The sequence below is a fragment of the Corylus avellana genome, chromosome 7, assembly GCF_965113065.1.
Source record: "Corylus avellana chromosome 7, dhCorAvel1.hap1.2, whole genome shotgun sequence".
NCBI lineage: Eukaryota > Viridiplantae > Streptophyta > Magnoliopsida > Fagales > Betulaceae > Corylus > Corylus avellana.
The window spans coordinates 27,881,669-27,894,997 of NC_142496.1; the positions used below are offsets into that span (position 1 = coordinate 27,881,669).

General features: G+C 37.9%; 3 protein-coding genes across 4 annotated transcripts; 2 read left to right on the plus strand and 1 right to left on the minus strand.

Annotated features, from left to right (window-relative positions):
- Positions 1-1,293: 1,293 nt before the first annotated feature.
- Positions 1,294-2,503, plus strand: LOC132185660 (LOB domain-containing protein 41). Its single transcript, XM_059599426.2, has 2 exons — positions 1,294-1,689; positions 1,777-2,503. Exons 1-2 carry the CDS (start codon positions 1,500-1,502, stop codon positions 2,265-2,267), a joined length of 681 nt encoding a protein of 226 aa, XP_059455409.1. The 5' UTR covers positions 1,294-1,499; the 3' UTR covers positions 2,268-2,503.
- A 2,149-nt stretch (positions 2,504-4,652) lies between these two features.
- On the minus strand, positions 4,653-6,383 carry LOC132185659 (zinc finger protein CONSTANS-LIKE 16). 2 transcript variants are annotated; one of them, XM_059599425.2, is made up of 3 exons: positions 6,323-6,383; positions 5,194-6,243; positions 4,653-5,003 (listed from the first exon to the last, which is right to left on the minus strand). In XM_059599425.2, the coding sequence occupies exons 2-3, from the start codon at positions 6,238-6,240 to the stop codon at positions 4,758-4,760; spliced, it is 1,293 nt and encodes a 430-aa protein (XP_059455408.1). In that variant the 5' UTR covers positions 6,241-6,243; positions 6,323-6,383; the 3' UTR covers positions 4,653-4,757. The 2 variants fall into 2 exon arrangements, with proteins under 2 accessions (XP_059455408.1, XP_059455407.1); XM_059599424.2 differs by lacking the exon at positions 6,323-6,383 and having other exon boundaries at positions 5,194-6,316.
- Positions 6,384-10,342: 3,959 nt separating this feature from the next.
- On the plus strand, positions 10,343-13,070 carry LOC132184154 (protein FLX-like 3). The gene is made up of 4 exons (XM_059597667.2): positions 10,343-10,436; positions 11,572-12,108; positions 12,299-12,444; positions 12,570-13,070. The coding sequence occupies exons 2-4, from the start codon at positions 11,582-11,584 to the stop codon at positions 12,701-12,703; spliced, it is 807 nt and encodes a 268-aa protein (XP_059453650.1). The 5' UTR covers positions 10,343-10,436; positions 11,572-11,581; the 3' UTR covers positions 12,704-13,070.
- Positions 13,071-13,329: the final 259 nt, after the last annotated feature.

The window sequence follows — 13,329 nt, forward strand, 5'->3', positions numbered from 1 at the left end:
TCCAATTTTTTTGCCTCATGCGACCGTTATCAGGTAGCAATATTAAGGGCGTGGTCTGATTTTTTACCAAGAATATTGGGACGGTTGAGATGAAGTGGTAAGAGCATTCCAATGGAATAGTTAAATGTTACTTTTATCTAAAATAATTATTTAAATGTTTAAAAAATCTCATACATTGGATTAGCCAAAAGAAAATGTAAAATAGATATTTGATTAGAAGAGCTAAAAAAAAGCTAAATGTAGCAGTACTTTTTAAGAGAGTTATTTTATTTTTCATTGTTTCTCTCACTTATTTTCTCTTTTCCCAAATCTTTTCCTATTTTTTCTCTGCATGTTCTCTTTTTTCTCAAAATTTTTCCTATTTTTCCTCTCACATGTTCTCTTTTTCCCAAAACTTTTATTATTTTCAATAATATTTTAATAGAATAGATGAAAATTTAGTTAATCGGATGTAGATACATTTAAAAATGTCTTAACTAAACTAGATAAAAATGAATTTTGAGAAGCCATTTTACATAAAAATATGGCTCTTCCATTGGGAATGCTCTAAGTTGTAACACGCTTACCTTCGTTCTTTGATCAACTAGTTGTCTGATCTGCTTCGATCTAGAGCCTTTTTAGTCCAGCTCTAATTGTGAGAGTATATTATGAGATTTGATTGTAATCTCTTATAATCAGATTTTGTTCAAATCTGATTTGATTGATTTCCGACTAGCTTTTGGTATACTCTCCATCAAGTGAATAAGAACAAAGTATAACCTTTAAGACTTTAATTTATAGACCAAACCACATAAAATTCTATCATTATCTTTTAATTTGTATAGCGTTATGGTTTTATTAACAAATTGCTTAGCCCAAATAGTCTTTTAACCATGGATCCACTTGGGTGGATGTAGTTGTATCATTATCCAATTATTTATATGATTAAAACTGTCCGAAAGACTTCGAAAACTTAAATTTCTAATTCACCATATTATTCTCGGTGCCCATTTCAATCATGTAGTGACGTGACTTTTCAAATCACCATTAAATTTGAAACGATTATTATTGAATTTTGATCTACTATAATTTTAAAAGCCATATCACCTACATTTGAGAGAATACTAAGACAAGTTTAATTCTCTATGTATCATTACTCTAGTATGAGCGGCCACGGTTGTAAAGTTGGAGAAATGGGTAGATATGTAATAACAAATCTGCATGTGGGGTTGTTATTAAATGAAGAGAAGCCAAAAACCATTAAAAGCGCTTTTTACAGACAACCTACCAAAAAAGAATGAGATGGAAGGAAACCTACGGTTTTCATGTTTAAAACACTCGACCATTTATGTAGAAACCACAGCGTTCACCTCTGATATTCCACTATCAGCCTGACCAACCTCTGCTCTTAAATACTCCCCCTCTCCAACTCCAATTCCCCGCATCCCAACATCTACTAACCTTCCTCTCTCTCTCTCTCTCTTCCTCTCTGTGACGATCGAGCAGCTGTAGAGGTGGCCATGAGGATGAGCTGCAATGGCTGCAGGGTTCTTCGCAAAGGCTGCAGCGATGACTGCACCATTAGGCCCTGCCTTCAATGGATCAAGTCCCCTGATTCCCAAGCCAATGCCACCCTCTTCCTCGCCAAATCTTATGGCCGTGCCGGACTCCTCAACCTCATCAATGTCGGCCCCCAACACCTCCGCCCTGGTAGTAATTCACTAATTACCATTTCTTTGTTGGTTAATTAATTAGTATTTTGTGTTAATTAATTGGTATGTTTCGGATTGGTTTCAGCTATATTCAAGTCGCTGTTATATGAAGCTTGCGGCCGGATTGTGAATCCAATCTATGGCGCAGTGGGGTTACTCTGGTCCGGCAACTGGGCCAAGTGCCAAGGCGCCGTTGAAGCGGTGCTCGCAGGGTCGTCACCGATCATGGGTGGCGGTGATGATCAGGCTCTGTTCCACCCAAACGCTCATCTCAAAGCGTGCGACATACGCGGCGTGCCCAAGAAGGAGGACTCCATCTCCGCCGCTTCTCGTGACGTCCTTCACAAGGTTAAAGCCCGGGCAGGGTTCAAGCGCTCCGTTATCAAGCCCAGACCCCAAGTAATTGACTCGTGGCTTAGCCAAGACAACGAAAGCATGTTTTCGGTCGAGACCGTGGAGGCCTCCCCGCCTAACAGCGCCAAACGGGCGCCGGTTTGGGAATTTCAGAGCCAAATTGAGGATAGTGAGGTTGATTTGGAGCTGACTCTTGGGTTGGCTCCAGTTCACTCCCACTAGCTTGCACGGCTTAACGGCCGTAACATGTGTGATGTTAATCGGCGGCTCAGAAGTCGGAAACTGAAAGTTAGCTTTAGGGAAACCATTTTCTCAATTTCTGTCAGAGTCTTTGTATGCATTTGTTTGAGTTTTGGGTGCTAAATGTAATTTGAAGTGATCAGTTATTTGTGCGCATTCATAGAATACAACAAGAGATAATACATACACACAAACGGTTTCTGCAGAAAAGAGAGAAATTAAAGAAACAATTCCTCGGAGAAATCTTCCTCTTTTGTTTTCAGAATTAATCTTGTTTGCCAAACAAGCAAGCAGTCATTAAATGTTTTCGTTGGCCACGTAGAGCAGTGGCAATCAGATTTTTCAACAGCTGCCATTCATGCACGCCCCTCGGAGTTTGTGAGCTTTCAGGTTTCATTGCATGTACTTCTCGATTTGTACGCTCCTCATCATCGGTCCCATATATAACTGAACTCAAACTTGACTTGTTTTAACATATCGCCTTAATTAACTATAAGTCAACCCCACCATTATTTAGTTTAATTAATAAACAAAAAAATAATTAGTATCAATAATTTGCCTGTATTTTTTTCATGTTTTTTTACAAATTTAATAGATCAACTATTAGATTTGTGAGGTCCACATAAGTCTACAAATTTAATCGTTAATTTGTAAAATAAGATGAAAAAAAAATATGAGAAATTTGTTAACACCAATCATTTCTCTTTAAGATTACCATCTTTTAAAAGTTTGTAACGACAACTCTTCCAAATTCAGTTTTAAATCATAAGGAAGAAAGTGAAATCTCAAAAATATCTCTGTCCAAATTTAAGGTATTTTTGTAATTTTATAAACATCTTATGAGTATTTTAGAGATTTTAATCATCAACTCATTTGATTTAATGCTAATTTTGACGGTAAGTGAGGTTTTCCCAATTAGTTTTAATAATAAATTTGATGTATAGTTTAGGTACTAAATTCAAAATATGACCATAATTCAATAAACAAAATCATATTTTGATCTTTATTATAAGGAAAAATTTTACTTGAAGATCTCTTATTACTTTTACAATCGTACCTTTAAACTTTAAAATGTCAATTTAGAATTACTGTCTTTTAAAAATTCTCCCGTCAAAATTAAACAGTAAACAGTTGATGGGTGAAATTTTCAAAATACCTTAAAATATTTATAAAATTAGAAAAATATCTTAAATTTAGACAAGAACACTCGGAAGATTTCATTTTCTCTGTTAAGATTTTCATACAACCGGACTAAATTGTGTGTACCCGCACAAAAAAAAAAATGCTGTTTTCGGGCCTTGGGCATCTTAGACATTTGTGGGCCTTGGGCATCTTTATTAATTGGGCCTAGGAGTTATTTATATCCATATATATGGACTCACACGCGAAATAATATTAAACAAATGGATCTTAAACTATTATGACCCTTAGTCAAATCAACTGAGCTTGATAATATTCCTTTTTTATTAAAGGGGACCCCATAAGATTGTCGACCACGAGCAAGGGAAACAAAAGGCCAAGTCTGAAAGTTAATGCATGGGCCACTCTCATCACTTCCGATCCTTCCTTCTAAGTTTTTCTTTTTCCAACCAACTTGTTGGATATTTGTGGGGGAACTTTGCAACTTTCCATCGTCTTCCCTTTCCATGGAGATTTGCATTATCTACTATTTATCGGATTTCATTACCTATATACTTGTTGGGTCACGCAACACACAAGAACAACGTTAAATTTATGTGAAAAAAAACCCATTGTAATAAAATAGAGATTACAACACTTAAAATTTCAAAGCAAATTGAAAACACACAACAATATCAACAGCAAATTTATGTCGATTTTGATGATCGAGTGGGTTCTACGAAGAACACAAATCATGAAGAAATTACATGATCAACATCTCCATCTCCATTCATTCCAAGTTGTAGCTTTACCCTAAGATCTGAATCGTAGGGCTTGCTAACTTTGATGCCAACGTGGAGAAAAGAACGGACTAGTCACGTAGCTGGTAGTGCCAAGTAGGAATGGATCCTCTTCTTTTCTTGTTTCTTTTCTTTTGTTGTTGTGGGGTAGATTGGACCCGACACGAATTCAGACCCAGATGGGAGAATTTTTTATTTGTTAATTTATTTATTTTCATTTCCAAGTAATTGTGGGACAGCCGACAGCATTTCCCCTCCTGGATCTCCTGCACTTACGCAAAGCAGTGACTTGAAAACTCCATTTAAGAAACTGTTTCTGCATAATTTTCAAGGATATATCGATGACTTGGTTGCAGCCATTCTAGGCCATTTTCGATTAATATGCTGATGGATCAGCTGCTTAATTACTATATATATATGCATGGAGAAAGAAAGAAAGAGACAGAGATTGAAGGAGAAATCTGAATTTATTTATTGGATCCTTATACACAAAATATATTCCAGTTAATTAGCGAGTGCAAAGCAAACTGGGAATATACAGGGAACGTTACAGTTACTTGGTGGTGAGTAAGGGAAAAGCAGGTCCTGCAAAGGATGACCTCTTTACAAATCTCCCTTTCATTCGAGGCCTCTTCTCCGCATTCAACTTCCGAACCTCGTATCTTATTTTCTTTGAGAAGAGCCGCGTTCTTCGTTTCTCTCTGTACCTCGACACTCTTGCTTCTCTCCCTCCGTCACCCATTGTCGGGTTTCCCCCACTTCCACCATATTCTCCGTGTGGATGATAAACTCCAATCCCCTGAAACAGTCACACAAGTATATATATCTATATAACCACTTAACTGAATTCCAAATTTATGACTTATAATACTAATAGAAAGAAAATGGTGAATTTAATTGTTTCCTATCTAGCTTTTCATTGATTGCCATTAATGTATAGTTTTCATGGGGAAAAAATAATCTAAGCAATTATAAAAGAGAAAACGTACCAGGCAGTCTGGCCAATATTCATCAGGGTCAAAATCCGGACGGTCACCGGAGGCCCACGGGGACCCTTGGCTGGCCCATGCCGTGATGACCGCCTCATAATCCAGATTCAATAATATCTTCTTCTTCTTCTTCTTTTTTGCATCGACTGCTGCAAGTGAAAGTCCACCGCCATTCTGCTTAGCCGCCACCTTCTCATCTTCCTCCTCACACGTGGCAGGAGAATCGTAGTCGAAGTTCAATTCAAAGGGTTCCCTCATCATATCAATCTCAGTATCATCAACCCGGCACGACGCCGTAACGGCTTCCGTACCCTCCTCTTCTTCCTCCAGCTTTATTACCCTTCCGCTGCCTAAAGAACCCTCCTCCTCTAATTTACAATCCATTAGCCCCAACCCTTCCATGCCAAAACACTCATTCTCAAATCCCCTTCCCAACAAGCTCTCAACATCAGCAGCAAACTCAGCAAGATCCATGTCAGATGGAAGACACCCATGTAAGTTTTCGCCGTCGTGACCATAGTTACTAGCTAACGACAACTTAGATTCGCTTCCATTAGCGCTGGCGTTTTCCGCCGCAACCGCTTCATCCTTCGAAGTCGCCGTACTCGCGCATAGCTCAGCAAGAAAGGGATCGAATATCGGAACCCTATAAAGAAGCTGCTCTTCCTTTTCTTCGTGCGACGTCGTCTCGTCGGCACCGACTTCCGGCACCAGAGGAAATGGGTTTCTCGCTGACTCTTGTTCGGATTTAGGTGTTTGATGATTCACGGGCTTTCCGTGCCGTGGCGTCCGCGCTTTTTTAGTGAACCCTCGGTGCCATGATGGCCCGGATTCTCCATCGGAGGATTTGAACGATGCTGTTTTCAACCGAACCCTGTCATGTCTACTTGCCAATGGGTTAGCCGTGTGCACAGACAAGTCACAAGCTTCGCATAAGAAAGCATCATCGGCCGCACAGTACCACCGAGCTCGTTTTCGTATACAGCTATCGCAGGCTCTAGCCGTCTTGCCGCCGACGGCGTTTGCCAAATTCTTGTCAGAAATCATCACCTAAAAATAGGATTGAAATCAAAATTTGAACCAACAAAAAAAAAACAAAAAGCGAAGCCAAAAAAGTGTTGGGAATGACCTGAAACGAAAGGAAACGAAAGGAAACGAAATGGTGCAATTATTTTGTGTAGGGAGGGGGGGTGTGACCCACAAGCAGCGCTTTTGCAGTAGTATTTATGAGGGGAGGAAGGGTCTGGTGTGGATTGCACTTTTGGGTCCACAACAAGGCCTTATCTGGTTTCTAATTGGTTAAGCTGGTAAAGTCCATCCTAATCCCTGTCTTCTCATTGGCTGACTCGCTAATCAAAGGGATTTCTCGTGGGGGCCCAATTCTCCTAAAGGATGAGCATGAGTGTCTGATCCCATATCTCACTCCGTTTGTCCACTTTTTTCCTCACTCAAATTTTTTGAAGGGGACCCCTTTGTTTCTTTATAAGCCACGTTCCAACTTTGAACTCGCCGGTGCGGTCCCCGCGAACCATCTCCCTCCTTGTCTATGTAACTTTTGGCTCCTCTCCGATAAATCCCTTTCCGGTAGGGTTAATTAAAAAGGCAATAGAATCTTTTCACGTAAAAATGTCTCCCGGGTGGCTCGACCACCCCCCTGCACTTTTTCTTGGGGCCGGGGTGGCCAACAACTCCCGCCCATTTAAACAATATATTTTTTTGAGATAAATAAATTTTATTCGGTTGTTCATGTGTCATATGAATTAATGTTCATCGATTAACTTCAAGCTGCGTTGTACAGCTATTAGCACCATTTACTTTCATTAGAATTAATTTTCCAACTCCCATGAGAATTAATTAACTCTTATGTTTTATTTTTCATTCACGAGGAAATGTCTTTTTGGCTTTTATTTCTATTTTCTGCTGTCCATTAGTCCATAGTCCTTATCAATTGACTAGCTATATATGCAAGTTGTTCAGTTTTTTCTATCTTCTTGACGCGTCTATCGGCATTAATGGAATAGACAATCCGATCTTTAGGTAAGAATTTTGAAGCCAAGAAAAGTCATGCAGGATCCTTTCCGTTCTAATCAAAATGGAAATTAATTAAATTTTGTATTTTAAAATAGTTTACTTTCATTTTACTTGAAATGAATTTAAAGGCAGGAGCCACAGGCAATTGGGCATGTTGGACCAATGTACAAAGATGGTAGATAAAGCTGATGTGGAGACCTCATCAATTCCTGTCACACAAATCCAATTAAGAAAATTTTGGAAGCTTTCATATGAAATATTTTGACATATTCCTCGGCCTGAAAGGGACTGACAAGCGGTAGCCATCCACCTCTCCCCCCACCCACCTCTCTCTCTATCTCTCCAGTCTCTATTAGTACAATTTCGAATCTCATTCATCAAACCTGTTAAAAACTTCCTTCTCACATTATTTTCAATAAATCTGGTATTTAATGACTTTTCCACTATTCTTTTCATACCTTAATAAGTTGGAAAGACAAATTAAACAAACTTCACTAATTAAAAAGTCGTTTTTATTGCATTCTAATATACCCATATCAACCAAATTCTCCCAGCCCTTCTCCTCATAAAACAGTTTTGAGAGGAGCAAGGAGCAGATCTTCCCTTCTACTCCTCGCTCCTACCTTCCTCATCCCCTTTTTTTGTTTCTCTCTTTTTTTGTAGGTCTTATTCGACCAGATAAGCAACTTCAGCCTCTCCGCTATGCGTCCGTTCACCTTCCACCGTATTGTGCTGTTCATCTCCTCTCCGGCCACTGTGGCTGCTTATTGATTGTTTGTTTGTGTTTTTTGTTTTGAATAAGAGATTTCTTCTCTCTAAATCTGCCATCATAAGTGATGGAGAATAATTAGGTGTGAGAGGTTATTTATCACAGCTTAGATAATTAAGTATGAGGGGTCATTTCTCACAGCCGGGGTTTAAATAAATTTTGTTAAGAAATTTGGCTACTCATGTATTGTATTTGTACATGGGTTAACGGAAGATTGAAGTTATAGATAGCACCTAATTGTAAGAATTTTTGTTTGTATCTATGACTTTGAAACCTCGTATAACATGTGGTTATGATTTTTGCAGAGGTTTATATTTTGTGTTGTAAGACCTTTATACTCGTGATCTTTAATCAATAAAATCTTCAGATTTATGTTTTTTAAAAAATAATAATTAAAAAGTTTGCAATGCAGATTTTTCACGATCAAACAAGACTATATATAATAAGCACCCACAAAACAAGAGAAAAAAAAAAATCGTAAGAGTGGCAGGCAACTCTTTTGTCTCTCATAGTTATTAGTTAAGTCAGTACAGCAATTATCGTAATAACAAAAGAGTTATTAATGTCATACCCTTTTTTATTGGGTTTTTTATTTTATTTGTTATGAAGTTTTTTATTGGGTATTGGTCATGTATAGTAGGTTCTTAGACTTGTATGGACCTTTTTATAGTGGGGACCTTTTATATATATATATAACGAAGATTAGTACCATAATATAATGTACGTATTCAAACGCCATTCAATTTAAAAACTTAATTTAATGAATGTTGGTCTAATTATATTTTGGAAACTAATCGGAGCAAATCAAATGCAAACTTCTGTGTCCATTTTGTAGCATATTAGGTTACAACTAGATATTTTGTTGAAAGCATACCCTTTTCTCCTCCCCAATCCTGATGATTAGTGGGAAAAATCCCCTCTTCTGTTTGATTTTTTTGTTTCTTTCAGTGTAGTTTAAAAATAAATAAATAAATAAATACTGATCCGCAGATTTTAGTGCATGAAGCCAAGGTTAACAGAGTAACAGGTGGCACAAAATATTATTATAAGTTAAAGAATAGAAAATATCCAATGTTTAGATATTTTCTTTTGGGAATGATATTTCGTCCAGTCTCATTCGATTCTAAGATACTTCTTAACCTTGTAAGTTTTGATATTACATGGTCTTCAAAACAAGATTTTGAGATTTGGTTTGATTTTTTCTTGATTGTTTTTTGTTTTTTTTCTTAATAAGTAAGAAGCAACGCCTCCATAATAATAAGACAAGCCAAAATGGAGCGAACATGTTTTATGGTTACCTTATTTTGTAGTATTTAATGATATACATAATATTATATTATTTAAAAATTTTAATAACATGATAATATATTCATCATGTAGCATTATGTACACTATTAGATATGATAAATAAAGCATTAACATTGAAATAACTCATCTCTATTTCACTTTAAATACAAATGATCTTAGTTCTAATAAAACAAAACAACTTAAAAATCATAGGGATTATACAAACAAACGCCTATAAAGAGACAAACACAAGCAAGTTAAACCAAAAAATTACATTAAAAAAATCTCAAGACCCAACTAGAGGACAATTAAGAGGAGAATCACATACTTGATTAAAGGAGTTGACTTTAGATCTAAATCAAAACAATACACCTAAAATTTGTATTACTCTTAGGAAACAATCTAACATATATCTCGCCTAATAGAGCATGTACTGTAGCCATTTTTTTGTGCTTGTTATATTATAAGGCTGACACAAAACTTTGGTTTGAAAGAGCAATGCTATAAATTGCACTTTTATTTCATTACTATCCGCTCTATTGATGCGAGTCATATGACCCTACCAATCAAGCATGATTATATATAAAGGCCGATTGACACAATCACATTAACATGATAGAATAGTGAAAAAATAATGTTACACATTTTACACTCTTATTTCACATTTATCCCATTACGTTAAAGAGAAATGTTATGGGTTAATATTTTTTTTTTCATATTTAGCCCATCTCATGAACTTATGTGGATCTCACGTAAGTCAATGTAAGCCCCACAAATTTAATTATCAATTTATTAAATTTATAAGAGAATATAAGTAAAATATGATAAACTTATTGACATATAGTATTTTTCTTAGGCTAATGTTGTAATATCTATGCATGACCCAAAGCCTGATATGCGGCCAGAGTGGAAATGGGGCAAAATATTCAGTGAAAGCCCAAAGCAGAGTACAGCCCAATAATCAATGGGCCTAAGCAAGACGAAAAAGGCCAATTTCGTAGGCTCAGATGAGGGGTAAATTCGTCATTCGGAAAATCCAATCGGCAAGTAGGGCAGCGAAGAGAGAGAGAGAGACACACACACATACACATACTGTTGCAGTCGAAGATCCGAGGCTCGCCCTGATTCTTCAGCTCTCCATACCTTCCCCCCTCTTGTAAGTTATCCGACGTCGATTCCATCTTCCATAAGCATTGTAATTGGTCGCGTGTAGTTGTGTGTGGGAGGCAATCTCATATTGCGTGTTTGGATATGGCGGTGTAGTTCTAATTGTATTTCAAAGCAAACTTCTTGTGATGATTTGTTTCGGTTTATAGAGTGATAGAACTCATGATTGGGGTTGTGGTAGTGACTCGGAACCATTGTAATGGTTCCCAAGCATGGCCTTTTTTTGGAGGTTTATGCGGTTTATGTATCTCCTGATTAACCTAGTGTATGGGTGTAGGGCAGTTTAAGTGTTCGGGTTTAGCATTCACACCAGGCTAGCAAAAGGTTATTTTGGCTAGTCCGAATGCAAATTTGGGTGAAAATGTAGCTGCATCCGGCTATATACTTTGGCCCAAAAACTAGTGAGCTGCTACAATGTTCCCCAAGCTCACCAAATGTTAAAAAGAAATGCCTTTTTACTCCTGATAAGACATGCATATTACTTTGGGATATAAGTGCTTCAAAAAAGAAATAATATTGGATGTAGGTGTTTTGAAAAAAATTAGTAGCTAAAATAGAAAAATGTGATTTTTAACTGAAATGGAGAGGAAATTTGCTGAGCCGGATGTAAATGATCTATTAATCATGTAGCTATGGGTGTGGGGTTTCTTGTTATTTGAAAGAAAAAGAAATTAATTGTTTAGATACTCATTGGGGATTTTCACATCGACAAAAGATTGTGTTTTGTGGGTGCTGGTCGGAAGGTTAATTGGGGTGGTTATATATGATCCTCTTCTTTGGAATTTATATTTGATTCGGTTACAGTTCCATAGACTAGACAGTGATCCATTCATTAAGAAAAATTGGGAAAGGTGGGGCCCAAGGAATCTGGTGGTCTGTGAAAATAAGAAGTCGTTCTTAAATTCTTTGAATCTTGAACTGCATTATGGGGACCGTGACTCAAGTAAGCATGGAATCAATAGAGAAGCAAGGATGTTTCAAGACCTCCTATATATATCATATTTGAGCTGCGTTGTTCCTTGGGAATAGGATAAGATTTCATCTTTTGACTTTCTTAAAGAGTAGCTTGGATTATATGGAAAATACACCTTATCCTGTAGGTGACGATGGCATTGTTTATGCAGGAACTTGAGCATGGCAGGGAGAAATCGTATGCCTCGTCATCATGAAATTTTCCGTAGTTCCCGTGATGGTCCTCGGCCTGTTGTAAGCCGAGGACCAGGACCCCTGCCTTTTCACCCTGCAGCTTTGAAAGAGGAACTTGAAATGCAAAATAGAGAAATGAAGGGGATAATTGCGGAGAATCGGCATGTTATTGATGAAAATACACATCTTCAAAGGGAATTAAGGGCTGCGAAAGATGAGATTCACAGATTGGGGCAGGTCATACCCACACTCCAGGCCGAGAAGGAGGAGCAGGCCAGGGACTTGATTGAGAGAGGATTAAAGCTGGAAGCTGATCTTCGTGCTTCTGAGCCTCTGAGAGCAGAGGTTACGCAGTTAAGAGCTGAAGTTCAGAAATTGAATGCTCTGAGACAGGATTTGTCTGCCCAAGTCCAAAGACTCACACAGGACGTTAACCACGCACAAGCTGAGAATCAGCAACTGATTGACATGAGGGGTGATATTGATGGGATGCACAAGGAGCTCGTTGAGGCCAGGTTTGAAATAGAATTTCTGACATAATCAGTTTTATATGTTGCAATGCACTTTATTGCTGCTCTCTTTTTATGCATTATCTGTGAAGGGGGTTGAAAATGGATATTGGGACCATTACAAGATTTATTTTGAGATACGCTGCCAAAAAAGTTACTTTTCTGCATGGTTAAATTTATCATATGACACTTATAGGCGGGCTTATGAGTATGAGAAAAGAGCCAAGGAAGAACAAGTTGAACAGAAGCAAGCAATGGAAGAAAACCTTATTTCAATGGCTCGTGAAATAGAGAGGCTACGAGCAGAGCAGATGAATACAGAAAGGAGAACACGAGGACTAGGTGAACTCTCTCACTCCTGTTTTTTTATTGATTTAGTAGTATCATTGGCCTGAATGTTGGGTCATTGTAATGTGCTCAAACTCTGGAAAGCAAATTGGTTTGAAGCCTCTCTTATATTTGTATAGGTGGCAGAGGTTATGGGATGTTGGATGGAGGCCTTGAATCGAGGTATCCAAGTGGTGCATTTGGCGATGGCTACAGTGGTGGTTGGGGACATTATGATAAGCGTGATCGTCGAGGTGACCCTCTTCGACGTTGACTTTTCACAAAGGCGTCTTGAGGTGCTCTGGTGTTTGGTTTGCATGTCTTAACTTCTTGGTGACTGAGCATTGGAGGTCTTCTAGGCGAGAAGAAGAATAGCATTAGGTTCAAGTAGAATGGTTCTCTCTCTCTTAACTGGTTTAGATTTTGTCCCTAGCCTTCTGGCTTCTAGCAATGGTTACTTGACTGGAATTGAGTTGACGTGATCCTTATTGTTATCATAGCCGGTGGTACACAGATATGTTTGATGATGGGTCCAAAAAACTGAAATTCAGGTATACAGACTTCGGGAATACCATGTAAGTATTATGCCTCCATTGTCGATGTTTTTCCAAAAATGAGAAGTTGAAGTCATTATGTGTGTAGCATGTTAATTTTCATGGTTGTACTCGTACATGCATACGGGAAGATGGAATGGCCTAGGGCGAGTTACTGCATAGGGTTGTTTATGTCAATGTCTAATACGCATCCATGGGTTTTGGCCATGAACTATCCAAAAAAAAAAAGTCGATTATAACCATGAACTTGACTTATTCCTGTGCTTTATCCATGCTGGCACGGGTGTGCGTGTATCGATTAGAGAAAATTTTTCATAAACATTGTTAAGCCTTTTACCTTAGGTGA